This window comes from Tympanuchus pallidicinctus, unplaced genomic scaffold (assembly GCF_026119805.1).
Source record: "Tympanuchus pallidicinctus isolate F22 unplaced genomic scaffold, pur_lepc_1.0 scaffold2, whole genome shotgun sequence".
Taxonomy (NCBI): Eukaryota; Metazoa; Chordata; class Aves; order Galliformes; family Phasianidae; genus Tympanuchus; species Tympanuchus pallidicinctus.
In genome coordinates, this window is record NW_026294721.1 from 52,862,636 (window position 1) to 52,884,028 (window position 21,393).

At 39.3% G+C, this 21,393-nt stretch overlaps 2 protein-coding genes across 3 annotated transcripts in view; one reads left to right on the forward strand and one right to left on the reverse strand.

The window, feature by feature from the left end:
* SEC24B (SEC24 homolog B, COPII coat complex component) overlaps positions 1-21,393 on the forward strand; it is a 553,630-nt gene that overhangs the window by 337,575 nt on the left and 194,662 nt on the right. The gene's annotated exons all lie outside the window — the stretch shown is intronic.
* Positions 1-21,393, reverse strand: part of GRID2 (glutamate ionotropic receptor delta type subunit 2) — a 679,658-nt gene that overhangs the window by 42,044 nt on the left and 616,221 nt on the right. For both annotated transcript variants that reach the window (XM_052681767.1, XM_052681768.1), the window contains exon 14: positions 20,047-20,213. In XM_052681767.1, the coding sequence (XP_052537727.1) occupies positions 20,047-20,213 (167 nt within the window). The remainder of the gene's footprint in view (positions 1-20,046; positions 20,214-21,393) is intronic.

Here is a 21,393-nt window from a genome sequence, read left to right on the forward strand (position 1 = left end):
GCCAACAAACCTTGGTAGGTTTTGAAGAGTCTTCTGTTCTACTTGGGGATGTTTTCCAACACCAGGGGAGATGAAAGCTGAAGGAAGGTAATCCCTTTAACCTGCAGTAAGCAGAGCATTAACAATGACAGGTGTTCCTAAAAACTACCAGTGGAAACAACAGTGCCATTACTGAAGCTGCATCCGCACCACTCATCCTTGAGTCCAACTCCTTCCACTGAAGGCAAGCAGAGGGCAAAGAGCTCCGGTACTCCTGGTGATCTCTGATTCTCCAGCCTTCATACAGGTTGTGCAGATGAAAAAAAAAAAAGGATATATATATATTTTCCTGCAGCCACAGCTCCCAGTTGCTTAGTTGTTCCTTTTTTGCTTTTTTGAAAAACCTGAGGCTGTGGGAAATGATAGAAAGTCTGTATTATCTGATGCTGCAAAATGCTGACACAGGCTAAAAGCAGCAAGCTTGGTAAAGTGCTGCAGCTCATTTAAACATGAACATACACAAGCATAAATATTAGGAATGTAGCTGACAATCATAAGTCTTGCCAACCTGATGAGCATACAGGAAAGGAGAAGAAAGCTGCCTCACTGGTGTTCAGATACCACAGTGATGGGCACCATACAAATAGATGGTGCTTATCTAATATCAGTTAGATAGGGGCTGTCTACAAGATGTCATGGAGTACAATACACTGAAAATTGAGTAAACCAATCATATAACATTTTCTGCTGCAAGAAATGCATGAGGAAGAAAGCAAGATTCTGCTTTTTAACAACCAGATAAAATGCTTGATTCGCAACCTTTAGAAAGAAATCAAGACAGCTGAAGAAATGGGAAATGCAGAGGACAGATCTGTTCTCAGGGAAATAAACTGAATGCTCTAACAAGCCTTTTCCAACTTCAGCTCCAGTTCCCAAGTTAAAGGCAGAATTTCCTTCAATTCACAGATCTACCTCAGTCAGAGAAGGGCAGGGGAAAGAGTACCCCAAGAGAGAGGCACTCTTGACGTCCCTCCAGCAGCTGGAACATGGTGCAGCCAGCACGTCATCATGCTTCCCATGCACACACTAGTGCCTGTGCCATTGCCAGCTGGAATCAGCTGCAAGGGAGAACATCCTGGGCTCTTTCTGCTTTCTGGCAGGGGTAGAAGTGAGCAAAGTGGCTAACCTGTGCGCCTGCTCTAGCTTGGCTGAGGAGGTTTCAGGTTGGGAGGCTCTGCCCTAGTAGATGTTCAGGCTTCAGCTAGGAATCGGACTAATAGCTTTTATGTTGTAAAATAAATTTAATGGAACTGTGAAAATCAATTTTATTTTGTTTTGTTCTAAACTGGCATCTAGTTGCTGACATAGATCATTAAGCGAAGCCGAGCAAGAAGGACTGAGAATGAATGAAAACCTATTTAACAGAGCAGCAGCAGCACTACTGTAAAGAATAACAACTAAAATACAATGCGGAACATTTAAGGCGGTGGGTGACATTTTGTGTTCGTCTCATCATGCCAGCATACCCCAGCTACTCTGAAATTTGTTTATGTAAATCAAATAGACAGACAGAACATACTGTGGCAATGTGCAGTTTGATGAGAGAAAATTAAATTCCATGCAACAGCGACACTCAGCACTGCTACGGATGCAGACCCCAGGAACATTTTTATTATAATCTCTGTTCCACAAGGCTTTGAAATGTGGCCATAAAAATTCACATCATAATAAAACCTGGCACACAGCACAAGATCTTAGCCCAGAGAAGAGTTTTGATTTCTTTTCTTCTGTATGGACCAAGTCCTAAATTCACTTAAAAAATGAAAAACAATAAATATATTTTCATTAGAGATGAATTAAGCATGACAGTTTGGCCTGTCCTACACTTCTCAAATGCAAAAGAGAAAAAAGAAGGTTGTTCCTTGTTTAGAAATGCACTGCATTCATGGGCCACAATGGCAGCTGGGATGCAAATAATGAAATCTGGTGACTTTGCATAATGATTTAATTGCTTATAGTATTTTAACAAGTTCCAAAGCAAAAGGGATAGCTATAATTAAAAAACAGTTTACTTTTAAAAGCTCCTTATTATGTTTAATCTAAATATGTAATCAGAACCAACCTAAACCCATTGTAGACCATAAAGGTTTGTATTCTCTGTTGTAGCAGAAATGCTAAGTCATGGCCTGAACCAGTGATTGAGCTCCTGGTGGGAAGGCAGGGCCAACACAGGGGAGCTCCGTGCATGCAGCAAAGCCCTTCCCAGACCTCATTTAAAGGTTAAGGCAAAGACTATCTGTCCAGAGATTCCTCTGGACCTGAGGCCTTCTGAAGATAAGCAACTTCTTTTCTCTATTTCCATGCCTATGACTGTTGCACTGAGCAAATCCTTACTTGTTGCAGCCTAGGATCTTGCTGCTCTACTGTCATTGTTGTGCTTTCCATTGTATTATACACATGTCAGCTCATCCCATGAGGGTCATGTGAGTAACTCATCCCAAATGGAACTGACAAAATGGGACAAGGGAAGGATGCTCCGAGACATCGCTGAGTGTTTACTGAAGAGCCCCCGCAAACCGTCATGGCAGTACAAACTTTGCTTTTCTTTTTGCTTCCCAAAAGGGAATTCTTGCAGAATCCCACTCTGTTTTTCTCCACAAAAGGGATGCTTGGCATGGTGGAATAGACTTGTGCCAAATAACAAGGCATCTGAAAGGAACAAGCAAACCAAAGAGTGATGCTCTTTTCAAAATGATGTTCTCTGGGCAGGCTGCCATACACACAAGTTCTATTTTTAAGATCACCAACACCTGAATGTTGCTAACTGAAAATTCTATCTCTAACGAAATGCCTGTCAAAGGCAAGTATCCACCTCAAGCAATACTAAGCTGCTTCAGTAACAAACTGCACACACAGCTTTGCTGCAGCAAACCGATCCTCTGGGACCCAGTCAAAGACTATAGATAGGTCAAGAAAGACTTCCAAAATTCTGAATGATCTCTGCCCTTTATCCAGTCAGACAAGATCTAATGTATTCTTTTTTAAAAAGGATAGAAATCAGAGAAATCTTCAGCATATATGGAAAACTCTCACTTTTGAAAATTAAAACACAACTATTCTTTTTACAAAGGTAAAAGCGCAGGGGCACCTAATTCTTTTTACAGTTAATCATACATGGTGACAAAAGATTGGCAGCTTTATGAGTTTTAATGGAGGCAGAATGCATCTAGCCTGTGATACTGCTGCGCTAACAGTATTAGGAGGAACTGTGCAAAAAAATAATTGTTTTCTAGTAAGTCTAGGTTGGTCAGTGCGTATTGCTCAGATTTTTGAAAAACAAAATATCAAGTGGGTGAACTTGATTGCCTATTATTGTCTTCCAACTTTTCCAGTGGCTATTATATATGGCTATTCTTCCTATAATACATCCCTCTTACATTTTATTTCCTTGGCTCCCACCAACAGTTTCTAGAAAGAATGTGCTGTTACTCACTTAAATTGGACAATTCAACAATAGTGGAGGGAATAATGGAGAGGAACCACAATCCTTCAAAGTGATTATAACCTGCAGAGATATTTTACTCCTCGTTTTTTAACCAGAACCTGACATTTCTCATTATTTCAGAGTGCAGATTGCCTAATCCAGAAGTATATCTATCATAAGTAACTCAGGTACAGAACTGACATCACAATTACTTTTACTGGTACCAGCCAAAAATGAATAACGTCTCAATGACCACAGATCAAATCTCTCCCACAAAGATAGCAGCATATCTGCACCGAAAGCTTCCAAGTGTTGAAACGAAAACATGCAGCTGTCAATCTGAAGAGAATGTTTAGAGAAAAGTCTGTCTTTGACTCCACTTAATACTTTACAATAGCCCATACTTCTCAAATAACAACAGTATTTTATGCTATTTAACATGTAAAAATCTATCCACAAAACATAAAGAATTTATCTACCAAGAAGAGATAACAGTAGTTCTACTGCAAAATGCTGGCAGTAGAATATCAATCCATGGGAAACAGAGTTTGGCTTTTCCTGGAGCCTCAAAGCCCAGTTTTGCTAAAAGGTTCAGGACCCAGGTGAAGAGCATGGAAGCAATTTGTTTTTCATCTCACTCCTCTTACAAGAAAGCAGGCTGTTGGTGGCAATCACAAGTACTACCTCTGACTATAAGAAAAAAGAGATGTTCTGCCTTAACTGAGTCTGTTCTATAGTTTTGATATGAAGTGCTGTAAATCTCAGTGGCACCACACAAAAATACAAGATTTCTGTAATTGTCCTACTACAATAAATAATGAGAGACCAAATGTTGTATTATTATCATCAGCTACATCTCTGATGCAATCTGCATTTATTATTCTTCAGGTTTGCAAGGAATAAAGAAATGCAAGCCAGAGTTTACAATAATGGCATTTTCCTCTGTACTACTATTCTCTTTGTACTGAATGAGTGTGGGTGTGAGAAGAGTGAATGGAATTGAGCTATCTACTAGAAAACTTGAATAATAAAATAAAGTTTTTCAACTTCAGTCGTGTACTCATATCAGGCCTTTTCCTACACAAATGCACTGATATTGCTACATGGCTACTCAAATAATGACTGAGATTTTCCTACTAAAGGCTAGTTTCAGATCAAAACAACAACAACAACAACAAAGAAACAAATAAAGAAGAGCCATTCCAGGAGACCTACATGGGACTGGCCATAATAATTAATTAAAAATTATGATATTCACAGATACTGATATCAGTTTGCCATCCGTCTGAAAACGTCTTCCTAATTTATTAATCATTCAAACTCAGAATCCAAAGAGAATTTCACTGTAACTTTCAGTAAAGGTTTCAGTAAGTACTGTTTACTGAGATGAGAGTCAGAATCCAGAGCTGATGAAGAAGAACATTATAGGAAGAAGGACAGTTTGCCTTACTAAGCAGAAATTCATTGTTTCTATGTGAATGAGAACAACAATGGTTTGGGTTTAACAGTGAACAAGAACTACCAGTGTGATGAAATTGTGAGAGAGAAATGTTTTGCCTTACCAAGTAAGGTATTTTTGACTCAAACTGAGGAAGGTGCAGCTGCAGTCTCATCTGATACACTCTGTACAACTGCTGTTACTTACTCTCAATAAATGAATCAGTGTTGATTTGAGATATAGGGATGAAGAAAGACCTCACTTGCAAGAGGAAAAAAGCCCTCCTAAGGCGCATGGAAAAAAAGGAGCAAAACTGAAAATGGCTGAAAACAAAAACAGAGACAAGCATGTGGAAGGGAAAGCCAACATTAACAAAAGCATTCAGTAACACACTGGCTATAAAGAAATCTGGTCTGGACTTACAAAGAATACTCTGCAAGCAACACAAGATAAGAAAATTATAAGTGTGCTCAACATGAGGAGCACACTAGAACAAGAAAATTCCCACAGGAGAACACTCAAGCGCACAAAAAATCCTCCAGACTGGAATAAAGATAGAGCTTGATGAAGCTGCTAAAGGAACCACATGGTGCGCTTGCCTATCATAGCAGGATAATGGATTCGATGACCCAGCAGGTCCCTTTGATTCCTATGGTCATAGAACAGCAATAAAGTAAATTATCTGTAGTTCTGTCACTTGGGTCTTCTGTTTTTATCAGACAAACAAAGATCTCGAACTGCAGAGCTAAAACAGACCAACCAAGCTTACTTAAAACATTAAGTGAACATATAAACGGCTAAGCAATGCAAAGTTGTTCCAGAGCTCTACAGGAAAGGAAGATAAAAGATGGATTCAGGTGTTTGGATGGATAGCTGGTTCAGGGATCATCCCTCATTTCTGTAAGGATTTTATACTTTATTTGTGCTATGCATGAAACTGGTGAGAACTGCCTATTCTCGCACTTGGTATGTTTCCAAAAGGGAATATCAGATTAACTCTCACTTAATCAACCCCCTAAATAGCTGCAATCTCAAACCTCTTTCTCCAGTGCCTATTGCTGATGATAGTCCTAGATAAACATTGTCAGCGTGGCTATGAAATTCAAGCGTGTTACAGTAAAGTGCCTTCTAACACTGCTGAAAATTTCAGCCTCCAATGTCAAATGAATCATTACAGTATCAGTTTCCTTTCAGCTTTGCTTTCAAGTCCTCCGAAGCAAAAATTTTCTAAGGTTCTAAAATTGACTCCTGTCACCTTGCATCCAACTGCCTCAGAAACAACCCCAAACACATAAGAACCACAAAAGAAAAATTCCTACTTTATTGTCATATTGAACATACAATGTTCTGCAATGAACCAGCATTGTGAAAGCACTCTTTCAGCTTCCACTAAATACCATAAATCAGAAAACTGTCAGTTCCACATGAAACCAGGTTCTATTCCCTTGAGATGGTGAAATAAGTACGAGACCATTTTTTTTCCCCCTCATAGTGGTTGATTACAAAAGAGCGAAGCATCAGGAAATGTAATCTCCAGCACAAGTTCAATATTGATATCTTATGTGTTAAGAGGTTTTAAAATGCTACACACTGTATGGCAAAACCCTCTGCTGTTTTCCAAGGCATGTGGTTAAGTGATGAGATGGAAAAATAACTTCCTCAGGCATAGGACAGAGACTCCCTGCAGCAAACCCAACGCACATATATGACAACCTGTGTGCAAAGAATCCTCTTTTCCCTCCCCAGTGAAAGCCAGCTCTTGACAGAGAAGCAGGTAGCTCTTGCTCAGATTTTTGCCCATCAGTAAGCTAAGGATCCTTCTTCTCCTCTTTGTCTAAATATTGTTCTAAGATAATTCAAAACATCTCTGTGTTACGTTGCGCTGCAAAATAAGAAATTTGCACTAGGATGTTACGGAGACAGAATTTTTTCCTATTAGGTCAGTCTGACTTGAGGGAGCTGTGAAGCAGTTTCATCAAAGTATGAAACAATCCCATCCATGCTAGAAGCGCCACTAGGCAGGCACAAAATTCAATTGCATTGAAATGGAATGGTCTGCCTTCAGGTCTCATCCACAATGCAACATGGTCAGATGATCTGAAATCGCAGTCAGCCACCATTTCTGCAGCCTCTTTCTGCTGAAGCATTAGGGAAGCTTCAACTAAGCATCACAGAGAAAGTGAAGTGCTAAAGACCCTAAGTACCTGATCTAGTACCTGATTTAGTGATTGGCAATCCTGCCCATGGCAGTGTGGTTGAAACTAGATGATCTTTGAGGTCCCTTCCAACCCAAGCCATTCTATGATTCTATCCTTAATGAGAGTCTATATTTTTTTAAACATGCCTCAGGGCTCCTTCTTAAACTCTTTCCTACAATAAAATGGACAAGCCATGTGCAGCATATGACTGCTGTAGCAACTTAAGGAATAACTTCACAACAATGAACCACTTATTTTATCAATCATTTTAAATGTTGTCTTGATTATTAAAGAACAAACCAATAATATTCAATGGAAGCTTATGTTAAAGATACACAATACGGATTGAAGTCAAATGATCTGCATCCAAAAATGCTTTTGACACTGGGAAGTATTAATAACTGATATTTTCTGCATCTTTGAACTGCTACTCCTTCTTCTTGCCACCAGTTTTCCTACCCTCCTCCAAATAAACAAGTATCAACCATCTGAAAATAATTGCCATGACAACTGATGCTAGTCCCAAGAGTATGAAAGACAATACCAGCAGCAAAATTCAATAAGCAGTGTAATGAAGCAGAATAGATCATGGGAAGTTTCCAGTGGGTTCATGGTATGGACATTGGGCAATTTGGAGTATTCCTGGATGTTCCAGGGCTATCCAAGCTCTGAGCTGAAACATTCACATATGCTAGCAAAGGTGACCAGAGTGCCCTGAATAGGGCAAAAAGATGCTTCAAAGGAGCAGAGTATAAGCTTGGATGAGAAAGGCAGCAGGGTGATGGGAGACTGGTTTAAAAATGAAAACAGATTCACAAAGAGTGGGGCCAGAAAGGCCTTTACAAAATCTTGTTAAGCATGCTGTGACACAAAGGGTTGAATATGTCATACAGCTTGAGGAAGATATTCAGAGAAGTAAAACAGGGTTAAGCAGCCTCCTCCCACACATTTTCAATTTTCTGAGCTTTCAGCCTACTGACCTTTCCATCTTTGCCACTAAATAACCACCCAAAAACAAAAATCTAACACGAATCTTAAGTAAATGAGCAGAAGCAAACACACTTGTTTTTATATACTCATGTTCTAATAATTAAGGAAATGTCATAATCATAGCCACAGGTTATGACACCACTGTGCAGTGTCATTAGAAAGCTGATTTAGGTTTGGCTGGATGAACTAATTGATTCCTTACCTCATCTTAATTCAGACTTTCTCTGCTTTATCATTACTGATTCTGCGATTACTGTAGGCATTCTTTTCTATGTCTCCTTATCAAATAACAGGATTTTGTCTTTCATCTTTAATGAAGATTTCAGTTTCAGGATTCCTAATGACATCTAAATGTTTCACTAATACTAGTTAATTTAGCTAACTACAGTCTTACTGTGAAACAGACTGTAACATAGGAGAAATGACAAGTTACATTGAAGTTACGACTGACAGGGTTGTGAGCAATTGCCTGATAATCTCATCATTTTTTTTTCCTAACTTTGAGTTAAAAATACTATCATGTTTCCTCCTTGAACTATGTATTACTTTGTTATGTTAAAACTGAATTCGAGAAATTAGTTGAAATTTCTTTTGAAAGAAGGCCTCAAGTTAAGAACCTCCAGCCAGGAAACAATTCTATAGGAAAGTAAATATTGCTAAAAAAGCTTCTTACAAACCTTGCTGTCAAAGCGTTATGGCTCAAGGCAAGAACCAGTAGAGCCCCAAATGAAAGCAGTGCAGGCTGCTAGAAAGAGCAGCAGATAAGGACATTTCTTGCCCAGGTTCAATGTTTCCATTAGGATTTGTAGCACAGGAAGAAGCTTCTGAAATCCAGAAGCAGGTCTAAAGAGAAAATGACTTTTGTTCATAGGCAGCACGCTTGGTATTGTTGCATCCAGGACCAATAAACCAGATTTTACCCATAAGCACCACAAACTTAAGAAGGCATCTCCAGGTAGGAATAAACTATTCTGTTTATTCAGGTCAATAAATCAATTAAGACCTGCAGCATTTCTCCTGCTGAGTAAAGACACCATGCTATTTACACAACATCGCTATTAAGATTCAGCCAAGATAGTTCTAGCTGCAAAGGATCTGCCATACGTATGCTTGTGATCTAGAGTGCTGTAAAATTTAAGGATTTTAGCAAGGAGCTTATAATTGCCTAATCCAGATGAAGGGCTAGCATCTTTATTTTTTATACAATTTGGCAAATGATGCTAGTATGCATGGAAATGCCTGTGGGGATCAGGAAGCATCTCTGATCAAGCATCCCTAAGTTCAAGCAAGCATATCTTCAAATCTGAACCTAAAATGCAGTACAGTCTTGGTCTATAGTAGGCTGAAAATAGAACAGCATGGTCTGCACCCAGTCCTGCCAGCCTGGGATATAAGTCTTCTTGTGAGAGCCTATTACCCAGGCTTTATTTCAAACACAAGCCAAAAGATGACAGCAGTTCAGCCCAATGAACTGCCCAATGAACAAAGACAAAGGGCTCATGCCATTTCCTCCTAGAAACTGGAAAAAAATCAAATCTTTTCTCCTTCACTGCAAACCAATCCCAAACGTCAAAAGCTTACCAGTTTTGAGGGACCCTGCAGACAAAAACTTGCCTTTGCCCAACTCCAACAGCCTGCATAAAGGGGTCAGCATTAACTGAAACTGCAGTTAGAAAGCACTTAGGGCAGAAGGAAAGGAAAAAGACAATGGACAACTTGAAACCAAGCTGGCAGGAGGGAGATTAAATGCTGTGCTGGCTTCTCAGCTGTAGGTGGATCCCTTCATCCCTGTTACTGTGATGCTCAGATACACTGCTCCTTGAAGTCTTATATCTTTAACTGGGAGCATGATTGCCACATTAAAAAAAAAAAAAAAAGTGTTATAGATATTTCTAATGTAAGAGGGATATAAAGAATGACAAAGTTTCATTTCCTCTGAAATATAACAATGCTTCGTTTCCAATTGCTTTTCTTCTGTGGATTTTACTCTTTTCTACAGATTTGTGTAGGGTGGAAGAATGGAGATGAATTGGATGATGTGAGTGAACCCTGATGGCTTTTTGAATGCCCTGATTGCTGCACAGTATGTAAGCATGCTGTCAATGCTGATGCCTTTCTACAACTTTGCACAGTACTTTACAGGCAAAAGGGAGGAAGAAAGTAAATTCCATGTTTCACAGGAATGCTAATCTTGAGTCTTACATCTAAATTATGCCAAAGAAATTTTTATAGGATTAAATTCTCCCATCAATTTAAGCAGTACAAATCTGTTGTAATTCCATGATCTGAAGGTCTTTTGCTAATTAAGTCACCCAAAAACAAAGAAATTGGTACAGCCAAACAATACAAGTCAGAGGGCAAGCTTCTCAGCCAGTTCAAGGCTCAGCTCCACACGATACCTCCTCCTCTCATGCAAAGCCAAGAAAATTCAGGTCTGGGTCAGGAACTCCTAATCCCTGCTCTCAAAGCTGCAAATCCCTTTTAAGTATTCTGCTACTTTTTGCTACAAATATGACTATAACAGAATTCTTGCTTTTATTTTTTTTTAAATCAGTTTATCTGTCCATTGGGCTTTCAGTAAGAATCAGATCTCTTTAGAGACAGATGATCTTTCTGAGCATATTTAGGAGCTCCACCTACAGTACTACAGCCAGTGAAGTTATTTCCCCTTTTATGTTTGAAACCTCTCTGCCTTGTTGAGGGCACCTGTAATATCTACAGCAGTAAGGCAATGCAGGGACAGCTCTTCACTGCTTTGGAAGTCTGCCTCTTTTTATCCTCTTCTTTCAGTTGTAGACAATAGTAGTAAATATAATGCAAAAATATATATATTTTTAATTACAGTAAGCACAAAAGGATAATTACCTCTCTGGATGACTGTGCTTCCTCCAAGGTCCTAAACTGAAAGGGCCTTTAGATTCAACTATCAAAGCCCCTGCATGCGTTAAGCGCATGTGAGGGAGAGATGTGCTCGTGTGCCATGATAAATTACTACCACTTGGACTTGAAGTTAATCAGGAGTGTAAGCACCCTCTTGGGCTAGGGCAGAGCCCCTCATTATATTGTGCCAGGACTGTAATGGACTGATTATTAAAATCCTTCTGTTGAGAGTGATCATTAGAGGAATACAATACAGCATTTGATTAACAGGAAGTCAAAGTAAGACATACTTTACTGACTCACTACCAGGCAGCAGAAAAGAGCCATTTCCAAATCCTTGAATATCAACTTAAAAAAAATTAGATGTTTCCTGATGAATTTTGTTGTGCGGGACTATAAAACCTGCCTTGCACTCCTCTCCCCTTTTTTTTTTTTTTTTGGTTGGTCATTCAAAGCTCCTATTTAGTCTAATTTTATTCCATTTAATCTGTTGTTTTACTGAGCAATTTCATTGTTCTGATTCTGCATAAGACTTTTCCCTTACTCAGGAACTGCAGACTGTAATAACTGCAATCAAGGCAGTTCATTCTGACAAATGTGTCAGAAAACGACTGCTGTGACTTCGAAATATTGAAAGTGACTGATAACATAATGTACAAAGCAGAATAAATGCATACAAAAGGAAAGTTTTAGCTGAACTAAATATGAACTAAATACAGTGTCTGAGCCCTGCACTAAAAGCTCTACATGCAGGTGGGTACAGTGGCAAATTGCTAAATACACTCTGCAAAGTGTTTTATGAATAAAGTGGCAAGCACAGGTTTTCTTCGGCCATATCATCATTATTTTCTATTTGCACTCATCTATGAAGTAGAATGAAGTAACGTTTAAGTACAAAACGTGGCTCTGAAAAGCACTTGGCTTTCATAAAAGTAATCAGATCTATGACAGCTAGGATCAAGTCCATGATTTATTTTTGGCTAACCTTGCCCAGGTCAATGACCACAATCCTTACCACTGCCAAGTCTTTTTCTGAATGTGGATGGAGCTCTTCAGACCTCATCCCCAGGATGTTTTTTTCTTCAGGGCTACAGAACAAAGTCTTTCCAACACCAGCTTCACCTTCCTTCGTGCATGGTACTAAGTAATAAAGAAAGTTCCCTCTATTTATTTCCATAAGTTGTGAGTAGCTGCTCTTCCTTGACCATACACTTCAGAAATAAAATTTCCAGCTTAGGTATGCATAAAACCTCAAATTGTCACAGCATCAAGTTCATTATTTACCAAAGCACATTTCAGCTTTGAAAACAGGCTTTATTTTCAGGCAAAAAACTTTCACTTTTATCTAGAAAACAGGGCCAGCTAAAGACTAGCTTTATGGTCCAGCTAAACGTCAATTACCATTCAGACTAACAAAATGGGTTAGGAAAGATGTATTCTTTACTATTTTGCTTCTCTTGCTCATCTTATCCGAAATTGGCTGACCAGCACTATATGCAACTTAGGTCAAGAGCAACGACCTTTGGCAGACAGTGCCTCCACAGGAGTGGGAGAACTAAGACTTTATTTGTGACTCTGTAAACCAGTCTGCTGCTCAGTTGGAGCCCTCCTATGTGCTGGAGAAGCTTTGCACTCACCTTACACCTTCCTGGCATCTGCAGGCAAGCCAGTTGCCCAGTTGTATTGGAGGGAGCAGTTATACCTGCTCCCCTCAAGGCTGATGGATGTGAGTACAAGAGAAGGTGGCCACAAAAACTGGGAAGTGCTCCAGTAAAGTGCGTGTTAACCACATGCATAATCTCTTCATTAGAGATTCATAAAATGGAAAGGTCTCAGAGGAAAGCCACTTGCTGAGACTTCTTTTAGCTTTACTGTCATCAGATTTATAACTAAGCTGTTCCAAATTCTGCAGCCATGCACTCGTTCTATAAAATTTTAAAACACACGAGCAACTTAGCTTACAATAAATGTTACTTCCATGTAGTTAAATGAGCAATGCTTCTGCCACTGATTGTCAGCACGCACCTCTTTGGGCAATATCTAGTCATTTCACAAACTGAGCCCAAGTTGCTTAAGGCTACGAAGTTTAAGAAATAGCTTGCAAAGTGATTTCTATTGGCAATTTTAACACATTTTAATAATGTTTTCATTGCAACAGTTCAGGGATAGTAATGAGGGATTTATAAACATCTTATCTGGCTTGCTTTTCTAAAATTTTGAAAACAGTGCCCTTTCCAAAAGCAAACAGTAACAAGGTAAAGTAAGAAGGTGCCTTCTTTTTTTTAACAGCACCTTGTTCACAGTGAGCAGCAAACTCCTTCACATCCTTATCCTTCAGATAAAAGAGTGCCATCCCACAAAAAAGTAGATGAGCTGTTCTCTAATTTTCATAGCTCAATGCTGAATGAATGCAACAAGGTCTAATGATTTTCCCTCATGCCATTCTTCCTGAAGCTACTGAGTGCTGCTACTTCTGCATCCTTTAACTTACCCTCATTAATTAATATTACAGTATATTTTAAAAGCCCACTAATCTGCTGGCTGCTGTTACATATTTTCATTAATACATTTTCCATTATGTGCATGCTATAAATTTCAGACTTGCTGCAGAATCTTTTAACTCACCCCATCAGTTAGTATTACAGCATATTAAAAAGTTGCTAAAGTCTGTGTTTCTGTCTGTCTCAGTTTCTAATAATGAATTTATCGTGGACGTGAAACCTTCACGGCATGGAGGCCAATTGCAGTTAATCTCAGAGGAAGTGGGTCAGGAACAAGGAAGGTGGACATATTTTGAGGCCTCCGATCTCACTTAACTTTTAGTTTCACTCCTTCAAGCCTCGTGTACAGTTACAAAATTGGAATGGAATGTGTTACTTTTTATGACTGTTAAATACGTACTACATTGGTGTGTTACTACAGGTGTTATTACTTCACATCCTGCCTAGCATCAAAACTATCCTGTTACTACATCCTACCTTTAAGTTAACTTATCTTAACAGTGACAATGTATGAGTTAATTAATATTGGATTCTCATGTCAACTTGCTCTGACATCTGGAACAAACTTTCATTTTTACCTCCACTGTAATTTCAGTTACATGAACTTGTCTACATGAACTTGTTCTAGACCATGAACACGATCTAAGGTCTGGCTCAAAGAATTAAATAATTCCATTTAAATACAGGGTTTGCTTCAACTTCAATAATTCCCCCAGTTTTCTACAAGAATATAAGTGGAGAAAGGGGTTTTACTAGCTTCTCTACTGTGTTTTTCAAAGTCCAGCACAGAACAGCATTACAATTCTAAGCAAATAATGGAGGCAAAGCAAACCTGAGCTTCTACTCACGCATCTACTATTCTTCAGATGATCTTTGTATTTAACTATGAAAAATCCACTTAGATCATGAAGGCCAGCCTTCTGGAAGGTTAGGAGGGTTAATTTCCCCCTATCTGGCAAAAGGATAAATGAGAAAGTAAGAGACATTCACTTGGATTTTCATTGAAAATATAAATGCGGGGGCAGTTTCCTTAAAGAAAGGAGTACATAGTCCCAAGGTCTCAAAGAAAAAAAAAAGAAAAAAAAAAAAAAGAAAAAAAAAAAAGGTACTTGGGAAGGAAGCAATTTTCCCTACACTGTAGTCTTTGGACATCAGTGACCTCCAAGACACAGAATGAAAACCTGAGCAGGGAGAATTAATAGCAAGGAGGCAGGATGAAGACATATTTATGACTCAGGGCAGGAACTTTCTCAACCCCAGAGTTTTGCTGATGAGATAAAAAAGGACAAGAAAAAAAAATCCATACTATTTTATTTAAAGCATATCCCTAATGATTTGTGAAAGGGAAGTCAAACTGTGCACAGTGGCTCTCCTCCTTGCCTCCAGAGTTTTGGACATCTGAAAATGCAACAGCTTGCTGCTAGCAAGGTGTCTTAGAGCTTGTTGTGGGGAAATCATTATAAATCTCCATTTCTTTTTCCCCAAGACAGAAAGAAATGTCTGACTTCTTCAGCTGAACCACAAATTCTTTGTGACTCTTCGTGATTTATGCCAAATTAAATCTGCAGTTCTGCAGAAGCTACATGGTGGCTGTGCCTGTCATGCAATGTGCCATTGCATACCCTACCCCTAATAAATTAATACCAGGATGTGTGTCGCTGCTGCTTCTCCTTCAGGCACAAAGACAACTTCAGGTGCCTGGGAACTCAGCCAGGGTCAGCATTGGTTGGGGAAAACAGCTGACCAACAATGAGCTGAGTGCCATATTACTGGCTCCGTTGGCAATTTTGCTTTCCCCCTCCTGCCCCCCCTACTCTCACTGATTCCTTTTAAATAAAAGTGAAGTCATTGAGGCAGATCACACATGAATGCTCTAGGAATATAAGAAATCTAGCACAACTCTGGCTTAGTTTTTCAGTGGTACTGAGTCTTGACAGCTGTGAGTTACTTAAGTGAGAGTCTGGCTTCCTACGAGTGTGAAATTAGTGTTCCCTTTGCTCATAATGTACTTGCCGGGACAGCAGAACAAGAGCGTTCTCCAGCAGAGGAAGGGGGACAGGAACAGGATCTGAGTGCTTCCCCATTGCCTCCTCCTCAATCCCTCCAGAAGCCAGCCCCTAGCACCACACCTGAACTATTGCAGCTGCACTGCAGGCAGCATGGGACATGCTGTGAACTGCTCTGAAAGATCTTGCAATTATATTTATGCCTCCCAGGGGTCAGTGGAATTTTTAGAGCTTTGGACTGAAAAGACTTAACAGGTGTCAAATTTAATGTCAGCACACTGTTCCTCACAAACCAAATGAGGCATCCTCTTCAAAGTCTCCTACTGAATTTGACAGTTCATATTATTAAAGCCCCTGTAGTTACTTTGTAAGAAAAATGAGACAGAGAAAGCTGATGTGCTGCATGAAGGCTGCTGGTGTTCAGAAGATGAAGCCTTAGTAACAAAGACAAGGGGACAACAGTCTACTCACAGACATCAACTGGCTGCCTAATAGCATAGCTAGGTGCAGTTGTTAAGATCTGACACATGAATGAAGTCATAAGAATACTACAAGTCCCTCACTCAAACATTAGCTATAGCATTCTCTACTCTACTAGCACTACAGCCACACACTGTTCTTTGGATAAACCTGAAGAATCTGTTTTCAGAGGCAGCAATAAGTAGAAAAGTCACAGCAACTGCGTGGGACCCCGGAGGGCCACCTCCCCATCCCAAGATATTAAAAGGGCAGCTTCACTCTGCAGTCAGACTGCTTGCTGTGACTCACATTGTAGTTATAGCCTAGAAGAGACCTTCTGCACATGGAAAAGAAAGGTCTGAAAGATCAGTTTCCTTGCAGTGCTTTCAGGCAGATACCTTTTTTTTATACTAAGCCATACCAACAAAAAGGCTTTTTTAAAGTATATTCATACTGCATCTTGAATGACATAACTCATCGGAAATGGTTTGTACTCCCCTAAAATGTTAGATTTTATTCAGGATAGAGGGAATAACCCTATACAGATTTTCATCAAGCTTGAATTCGTAATTAAAATTCTGAGTTTAAATTCCATTAGTTCAAATATGTGGCAGCACCCTCTTCTCTCTGAAGATTAGAGGCATCACTTCACACCTGTAAAATTACAAACAAGCGTACTGTCATCACCATGCTCCAGGCACTGCAGCCTCTATGCTTGCATCTGTCAGTCCCCCAGAGGATCACATAGCAGACATCCCAAACATATCATATGTTTGGAAATCCCAAATGTCTAAGCCTCACCACAGTGCTATCATGACAGCAACTCATGCCCTGCAGCCTGTGAGAGAAGGGGAGAGTATTGACACATCTCTATCTCTTTTCCTGTTTCTCTGGGAATGGCCTGAATCTTCAGAAAAGGTATTTAAAAGTCTTAAACTCATGCTCATGCTTCCTGTTCTGAGATCAAAATCTCCTGTAATCTTGCTAGACCATCTACAGCTACACCCTAGGGATTTAACTCTATGCAGCTTATGGGTTTATATGAAATTTCATAAAAGAGAAGCCCTGCATTTTCACATAAATATATTTATTTGGGGAAAGATTGAGAAATGCCAATATATTCCAAACCAGTTCCCTACTGCATTAAAGAACGTGAAATATTCATGTGAACATTTGCTAATCCCACCCAGTGAAATCTATTTCCCTTTCTATTTAGCATGCAGGCTGCATCAGCTGGAGGTTGTTCAGTCTTTTCATTAGGAAGAAAAGCAAGGATGATTTGTGAAAACCACATGGAAGTAATCATAAGGAACAGTAATGAAGATGTTTTAGAGAAAAAAAAAAAAAAAAAGAGACACCCTTGTAAGCTACCTTGTAAGCATGCTTTCTCTTCCATGTTTTTGTTTCTCATACAGTGTTTCGCAGATTCAAACTGTAAATTTATATTTATGGACATAATTAGAAATGCAATATAATAACCTCTTATAATACAGAAATAAAGATATAAAGGCAGCACAGACATTTGCACAGCATACATCTCAGGCTCTCTAAATTCTTCAGTAGGCAGTTTAACTCCAAGCAAATTCCAGTTTCTCTGTTCAGCTATTAGTCTTGATAATGCAATGAGTTATTTTCTCAGCAGTCTTAAGTTTAGCATATCTGTCCAGACCCTCTGGTGTCCAGAGATCTCACAAATTATCACTTTCTTCAACCACCTGAACTCTCAGAACTATAGCAGGAATCTGAAAATGAGGAAGTCAGAGTGCCTATGATCCCCAATTCCACCAGGAAAAATCATCCAACCTCGGGAATTCATTTATGTCCCCTTATGTCGTATATTTCATAAGAATTTAATGGAAATGGCATTTAGTTTCCATGGAGAGATGGTAATATTTAAATATTGCTTCAAAGATCCTTGGATAAAAAGAGCTATATATGTGCAATTTTTTTTGCTCTTTCTGCTTTCCTACACCTCCAAAATATAATACAGTGAAATTTTGTTATGAAATAAAGTTATACTTGAGAACGTCATGCCTGCACAGACTAATGATCCAGAAGTTCCTAAAAGCATCAGAAACTGTAAGCCAGTCTATTCAGGTGTTGAGTACTGCAGTGCAGAAGATCATCTTTTACCAGAACCAGAAACGACCATTTCCCCAGTGTACTGAGACCTACAGTAACTCTAGAAATGATGTCAGAAATCATTCCTAGGGGGCAGTTTGGTTATACCCACCTTGACTAGCAGAGCAAAGGTGAGGAGGACAAGGAAACCTCACCTGTCTGGGTATGAGCCAAGCCATGCTAGTTGGCAAGTCCACTGTATTTATCAGTAAATCAGAAAATTTGAAGATGGGTCCTCTGAAGAATATGACTAAACATCTTGACTAGCACCTGAGAACTCTAGCAGCTGGAAGACTACAAGAATAAATTTTGCAACTTTGTTTTGCCTGGAAAACCTGAATACAACAGACGTTTAATAGACTCAGCCTGGTCATGGTCAGAATATTAAAATATTCAGTAGATAATTGCCTCTAATGCTAATTATAATAAATAAAGCATATACATGTCATTGAATTAAATTTATTGTTGATCTAGTGATTTGCTGTATTATATGACTTCCCACATCAGAAAAAAAAAATAAAAATCAGCCAAATCATTCCCAAAATAGAACAGAATTAAAAGAATTTAAGCTTCCCCTGTTCATGCAGTGTGTGTGAGCAGACTGATTTCTCTGAATCTTCATACTGTTACACACTGATTACCTTTTCCTGTTCTATGGAAGGCAGACTGAAGGCAAAGGCAAGAGCTTGACAGAATCTCATCAGCATGACGCAGGGGTTCAACAATGCTAATTCCATCATAGCAACTGTAAAATTTTGTTATATACATCTAGTGCAAACGAATATAAACTGGGTTAAAAGAATAGGTCCAAAATGAAAAATGATCATGAGATTAGCCCACAACTTCTCCTAATAGTTAGAGCACAGAAATTATTTTTCTAAAAGAAGTCTGGTCATTTTCTACATTTCACACATATCCTAATACTGCATCCAGTTCTGGAGCCACCAACACAAGAAGGACATGGAGCTGGGGGAGCAGGTCCAGAGGAGGGCCACAGAGGTGATCAGAAAGCTGGAGCACCTCCCCTGTGAGGACAGGCTGAGAGTTGGGGGCTCTTTAACCATGAAGAACAAAAGACTCTAGGGGGACCTTAAAGAGACCTTCCAGTACCTGAAGGGGGCGAACAGGAAAGCTGGGGAGGGACTTTTCAGAAGGGCAGGTAGGGACAGGATGAGGAAAAAGTATTTTAAACTGCAAGAGGGTAGATTTAGACTAGAAATCAGGAAATTCTTTACCGTGAGGGTGGTGAGACACTGGAACAGGTTTGCCAGTGAGGTTGTAGATGACTGCTTCCAGGGGAAGGGGCAAGGCCAGGCAGGATGGGGCTTTGAGCAACCTGGTCTATGGGAGGTGTCCCTGCCTGTAGCAGGGAGGTTGGAAATAGATTATCTTTAAGGTCCTTTTGAGCCCAAAGCATTCTACGATTTAGGAAGCAATAAAGGAATGAAGCATGAACACTGCAAAGGCACAATACATACAATTTAGTATTTTGGAATCTAGTAGGAACACAATATGTATAGAGATCTCTTTTTTGTAGCCAAAGACATATTAGTACTGAGATCAGCATCTAAGCTTCTGGGTTCTAACGTAGGTCTTTTCACTGAAATATCAGATGTATCTGTTCATCCCTTTCAGTTTTCCATTAGCACCCAAGTTTACCTTATTCTCCTTAAGAAAAGGCTTTTGTATTAGGAAGAGTTATTGTTCATCTAAAACAAATGCATCAACTCTTTTCTCATTTTCCAGCTGATGAAGTTTAGCCTATCTCATTAATGCTTTCCAAGAGAAACAAGAGCAACCCAAATAAAAGCAATATGAAGTATATTTATGGAAGTTTATAGGAAAGTGAACAATCTTGTATCTCTGAAAAAGGGAATGTCTATGCTGTGAAGACAAAATCCTTTCCTGTCACAGAAAAATTAAATTAAAAGAAAGGTCAGTAGTTCAGAAAGACCTTCTCTTAGGACCTGTTTCTCCTCTAAGCCCTTACCTTTGTGAGAAGACATCTCGGTAGGGGCTGCCATGCTGCAGTGCAATGCCATATCCTCTGTCCGCCACAGTGTTCCCAACCGTGTAAAAAGAGCAGTCTCCATCATTGATAGCCACATATTCCAGCACTGCTGCATCCCATACAAAGGCATAGTTCCCATGTTTCACCTGCAGTAAACAGAGCAAGATCTTAGATGATGGGCTGCCAAGTCCAAAAGGAGGCCAATGCACAGGTAAAATGGTTGCAGCTTCGGCACAGTCTGCCATTTAAAGAGACTGACGTTTGAGTGCCTAACAGTTGTCAAAACAAAAAAATGCACCAAGACTGGTACCATGTGGTGCTTTGGTTGAACAGTTCAGCAAAAATGGAAGAAACACAATTAGAGAGCAACATGCTATCAATGAAATAGTACCGTGCAGGAAACTTTTACTTTCCTTGCTCAGGGAACAAGAGGAAACATCAGGCTTCCTCCATCAGCATCACATTCCACCCCAAATCTTGGACTGAGTTTTTCCTTCGACCCATTAAGAAAACCACTTAGAGGGAAGACAGGTATTTGCACTGGCTAAAGTATGGAAGAGCACAGTTCAGGATGGTGCACATTTCAGTTATGTTTCAAGATGCTGTAGATGGCATGAGCAGTCATTTGTCTTTTGGACTGTGTGTATGATTGTGGGCAACATAACATCAATAAGGTTTTTTTTTTCCTGTTTTTATTTTCCTCCCCTCACAGCTAGAGCCAACACAAAGGATTTTACATATCTCCAAACAATTTTGTACAGCAAGAACATGCTTGGAATTTATCTTAAACAAAATGACTTACAACTCCTTATCTCCCTAAGCTTTTGGAATAATATTTTAATAACCACAATGTTTGAGACAATTTTTTTTTTTTTAAACTAATATATGGAATGTATACAAAATTTTAGAACATATTCAGAAAAAAAGCTTTCAAAAAACAGACATGCTGTCTAAACAAACCCTTCCCTATTTCAATAAATTTTCACTTTCCAGTCAAAACAGTTCTTTCTAAAAAGCCCTCTCCTTTATATCCTGTTCCAGATCATTTACCAGTTTCCTGCTTCGCTGGTCTCTACATTAGAGCTGAAGAATTACTTTGCTTTCCTCCTGCCCGTCTGCTTGGCTTCACTCAGTGTTTTCCCCATGCCATCTTAGCCAGCTATACTGCAAAACTAGGCTGAACCCATTGACTTTGTACATCTAATGGGAATAAATATGTGACAGCTAAGTGAAAAGTAAACAAAATACAAAAAGGCCATCTGGGGCCAAGCAATCCAAAGAGAATTCAAAACCAAGTCAGCATATCAAGATAAGCAATGTCAGTAC